Genomic DNA, 3396 nt, shown 5'->3' with positions numbered 1-3396 from the left:
CACAGACACCTTTATTTACAAACTATGTCGAAGTCCAGCCTAATAATCCTGAATAGGTTTTAAAAAAGATAATTTAAACACATTTTTTTTTTGCAGTGTCCGCATATTAAAAAATCATTTTTTCCCCAACATCAAAATGAGGTCATCCGCAAAGGCACCTAAACTTTTAAAAAAATAAAAATAAAAAAACTCCACTGGTGATGGAAGAGGAGAGAGCTAAGGGAGCGTTCCTGGGGGAGATCTAAGGCGGGGCAGAGCGGGGCTCCAAGGGCTGGAGACAGCAGGGCAGAAAAAAAGCGGCGGGCCGCCCGGGTCACGGGGCCGTGTGGGGGAGGGCGCGCAGGCCGGGGAGGTCAGTCAGCCCAGCCGACTGGAGCTGGGCCTGGGGGCGGCCACGGAGAAAGGAGCCTCAGAGCACCCTGGAAGCCTCGCGGGCGGGGGAGGCGTCCCTCCCCCCGGACTCAGCTCGTGGCCGGCGGCGAGGAAGGCGCCCGACCGCCTCGCGGGGCGCGGAAGGGTGGGGGAGGCATGTCCGAGGCGGGGCTCAGGTCGGAAAGGCGGCCAAGGCGGGAGGCCTTGCCGGGGGCCTCGAAGAACCTTCCAGTTCCCGGCCGCTCGGTGGCCGCGCTAGGGAGCAGGGCCCGTGGCAGGCCATCCCGGGCCGCTCCTCCCTGAAGTTGGGAGGCGTCCGCGGGCCAGCTGGAGGGACCCTCTGGCTCTTGGGGCGAGCACTGAGGATCACCGGTCTCTGCTCTCTCAGTCTCTGGCGCAGTCTCCCTCGGGTTAGAAAATCGTCCCCGCGCTCACCGGGGCGCCCCCGCCGCCGTGGTGGTGGTGGTGGTGGTGGTGATGGTGGTGCGGCTGCGGGGTCTGCGTTGGGTGCAGCAGCGGCGCGGCGGCCTGCAGGTGTGAGGCAGGGCCCGAGGCCTGGTGGTACCACGGGTAGTTGCCCAGGAAAGCCGAGGCCGCGCTGCTCGGGCTGGAGCCGGAGCTGCCCGCGCCGCTGCCGCCGCTGCCCGGGCCGCCGCCGCTCCCCATCCGCTGCGGCGCGCTGAAGTCCCAGGAGGCCGGCGCCGACACCGGCGGCGAAGCGCAAGGTGGCGAGGTGCTGGCCCCAGGGTGCTGTTCCGAAGGGATCTCACCGCTTTTCCACATCTTCTTGAACTTGGACCGGCGGTTCTGGAACCAGATTTTGACCTTTGTGGAAAAGGGACCCGAGCGTTAGTGGAAGAACCTGATCTGGGGCAGGGGAGGGGAGGAGGCAAGCACGCTGGGCAGGTAAGCGGATCACGTGCCGAGGCCTCGGAGGCTGGGATGGCTCCCACTCTATTGGGAGGGAATCTCAGAAAGTCGGAGACAGCTGGTGTGGGTGCACCGTGGTGATGGTGACGGGGGAGAGGGTCAGGAGGGCTAGTTATTTTACCCGCTTAATCAGTTTCGCGCGGAAAGACTGTGAAAGCGGATTTCTGCCCACCCCGGTCCTTTCGTTTTCTCACACGCCGCGCCCCCCCATCCCCAACCCCCCGGGGGGGATTTCAGCTTCACGCGTAGAAGTTTAGGCCGCCCAAGGCGCGGGCCTCGTAATCCTTAAAAATTTTTAAAACGTTGTCCTGACCCCGCCTGCTTCCCAGCCATCCCAGACCAGAGCGCTCCTCGTTCCCCTCCAGGCCGGGAGCCCTCACCTGAGTCTGGGTGAGGCCCAGAGACGCCGCCAGCTCCGCTCGCTCGGGGAGTGCCAGGTATTGAGTCTTTTGGAAACGCCTCTGAAGAGCCGCCAGCTGGAAACTGGAGTAGATGGTGCGGGGTTTCCGGACTTTCTTTGGCTTCCCATTCACTATCCGGATTTCAGGCTCGAGGTCCTCTTTCTCTGCAACGCAACGCAATCGTGAGAACAGCGCAACCAGGGGGCCCCAAACAGTTCCCGCTGGGCGTCGGGGCCTGGCGTGGGACTTGGCCTGAGCCGGGAAGCGGGTTCTCGGAGACGCAGCGGGGCGCTCAGACTCAACTTCGCTAAGTGCGGACTCGCGCCGCCACGGAACCCGGGAGCTGGATTCTCCGGGAAGGGGAAGAAGGAGCCAACCGGAGAGAAAGAAGGAGCAGGTGGTAAGGAAATGGGGTTACCATGAAGCATGCACCGCGCGCCCACTCGGCCCCCCAAGGCCACCCGGTCCCACCAGCCGAGCACCGAGGGACGTACCCAGTGACCCCCCCCCCCCCCCCCCGCAGATTGGTGGTTGAGAAGGGTAAAAGGCGCAGGGCGGGCAGGGAGCGGGCAGTGTAAACGCCGGGGTTCCGGATGGATCTCCGCCCCAAACAATTTTATCCCACCCATCCCAGTAACTAGACTGACTTGTCACCCATGACGCCAGCATTGTGCGTACCAGGTTCGTTGTTGGCCGGGGAAGAACTGGTCCCGTAGGGTGCGTAGGAGGTGTAGGCGGCGGTGTAGCCCAGGTCGTAGCCGCTCTTGGCCGAATAAGGGACGTTGTTGAGGCCGCTGGCGTGGTACTGGTAGGAACCCATGTGCGCGTAGGGCGAGCCCCCACTGCCGCCGCCGCCCGCCGGGTGCTGCTGGTTGGTGTAGTAGCTGCTGTCGGTAGCTGTGGATACCGGGAGTGTGGGCGACTCCTGGGGCTTGTGGAGGCTGCTGCCGTTGCCGCCGCCGGGGCCAGCGCCGCCGCCGCTTGGGGGCTGCTGGTGCTGGTGGTACGTGCTGGAGGCCGTGATCTGGGTTGAGTGCATATCAGCCACCAGATTGTCAAAGACTCCAGTCATCCTGGCCCGGGACGGGAAAGAGCAGGGGTGGCGGGCGCGAGGGGGGAAGCGAGGCGCCTCCTCCGTCTCTCCCTGTCCCCTCCAGCAGCCAATGTAATTACGGGGGGTGAGGGAGGGTGGGGAGGAAAACAAGAAATGTGGCAACGGTCTGGGCAACTCCTCCTCCGGGGGAGGCGATCACCGTGCACTGCTCGGGACAGCTGCCGCCGGCCGCATCCTCTCTCCGCCTCTCTACCCGCTCGGCTTCTTGCCCAGCGCCGGCTCGGGCTGGGGGCGGGCCGTGGAGGGGGCAGGGGTGGCGGGGCCAGGCCAGGGCTCCGGGAGGCGGGAGCAGGTGAGCAGCCCAGAGCGGCCTTACGATTGTCTGCGGGGCGGGTTCGGGCAGGGTGGGCATTTAACACTCGTCACGTGAGCGCAGGCGACGTCACCTAGCAACAGCCAATCCCAAGCGCCGGGCCGCGGGGCTACGGGCGCTCGGGGACGCCCGGCCGGGGGGCTGGTGACACAGGGCGGGCGCTGCGGCTGCTGTGGTTGCGGGTGCAGACAGGCCGCTGCTGAATGTGAGCAGCGAGGCGAGGGATTGGGGAAGGGGCGCGGTGGGGAGTCAGGGTGGCCAGCAGC

The 3396-nt window shown here is 65.1% G+C and overlaps 1 protein-coding gene across 1 annotated transcript; it reads right to left on the bottom strand.

Moving 5' to 3' along the window:
• Positions 1 to 335: 335 nt before the first annotated feature.
• DLX2 (distal-less homeobox 2) lies at positions 336 to 2780 on the bottom strand. Its single transcript, XM_032421588.1, has 3 exons — positions 2382 to 2780; positions 1683 to 1867; positions 336 to 1197 (listed from the first exon to the last, which is right to left on the bottom strand). The coding sequence occupies exons 1-3, from the start codon at positions 2773 to 2775 to the stop codon at positions 784 to 786; spliced, it is 993 nt and encodes a 330-aa protein (XP_032277479.1). The 5' UTR covers positions 2776 to 2780; the 3' UTR covers positions 336 to 783.
• Between the last annotated feature and the right edge of the window lie 616 nt (positions 2781 to 3396).

This window comes from Phoca vitulina, unplaced genomic scaffold (genome assembly GCF_004348235.1).
Source record: "Phoca vitulina isolate PV1807 unplaced genomic scaffold, GSC_HSeal_1.0 scaffold1, whole genome shotgun sequence".
NCBI classification, from domain to species: Eukaryota; Metazoa; Chordata; class Mammalia; order Carnivora; family Phocidae; genus Phoca; species Phoca vitulina.
This window is presented reverse-complemented; position numbering and strand designations above follow the sequence as displayed.

Bases quoted from the DNA above. Each gene is read 5' to 3' on its own strand.
- DLX2 (XM_032421588.1), bottom strand. From the start codon at position 2,775: ATGACTGGAGTCTTTGACAATCTGGTGGCTGATATGCACTCAACCCAG. The intron at 1,868-2,381 runs GTACGCACAATG...GTTGCGTTGCAG, and splicing joins CCCGGCCAACAACGAACCTG to AGAAAGAGGACCTCGAGCCT. The intron at 1,198-1,682 runs GTGAGGGCTCCC...TTTTCCACAAAG, and splicing joins TGGGCCTCACCCAGACTCAG to GTCAAAATCTGGTTCCAGAA.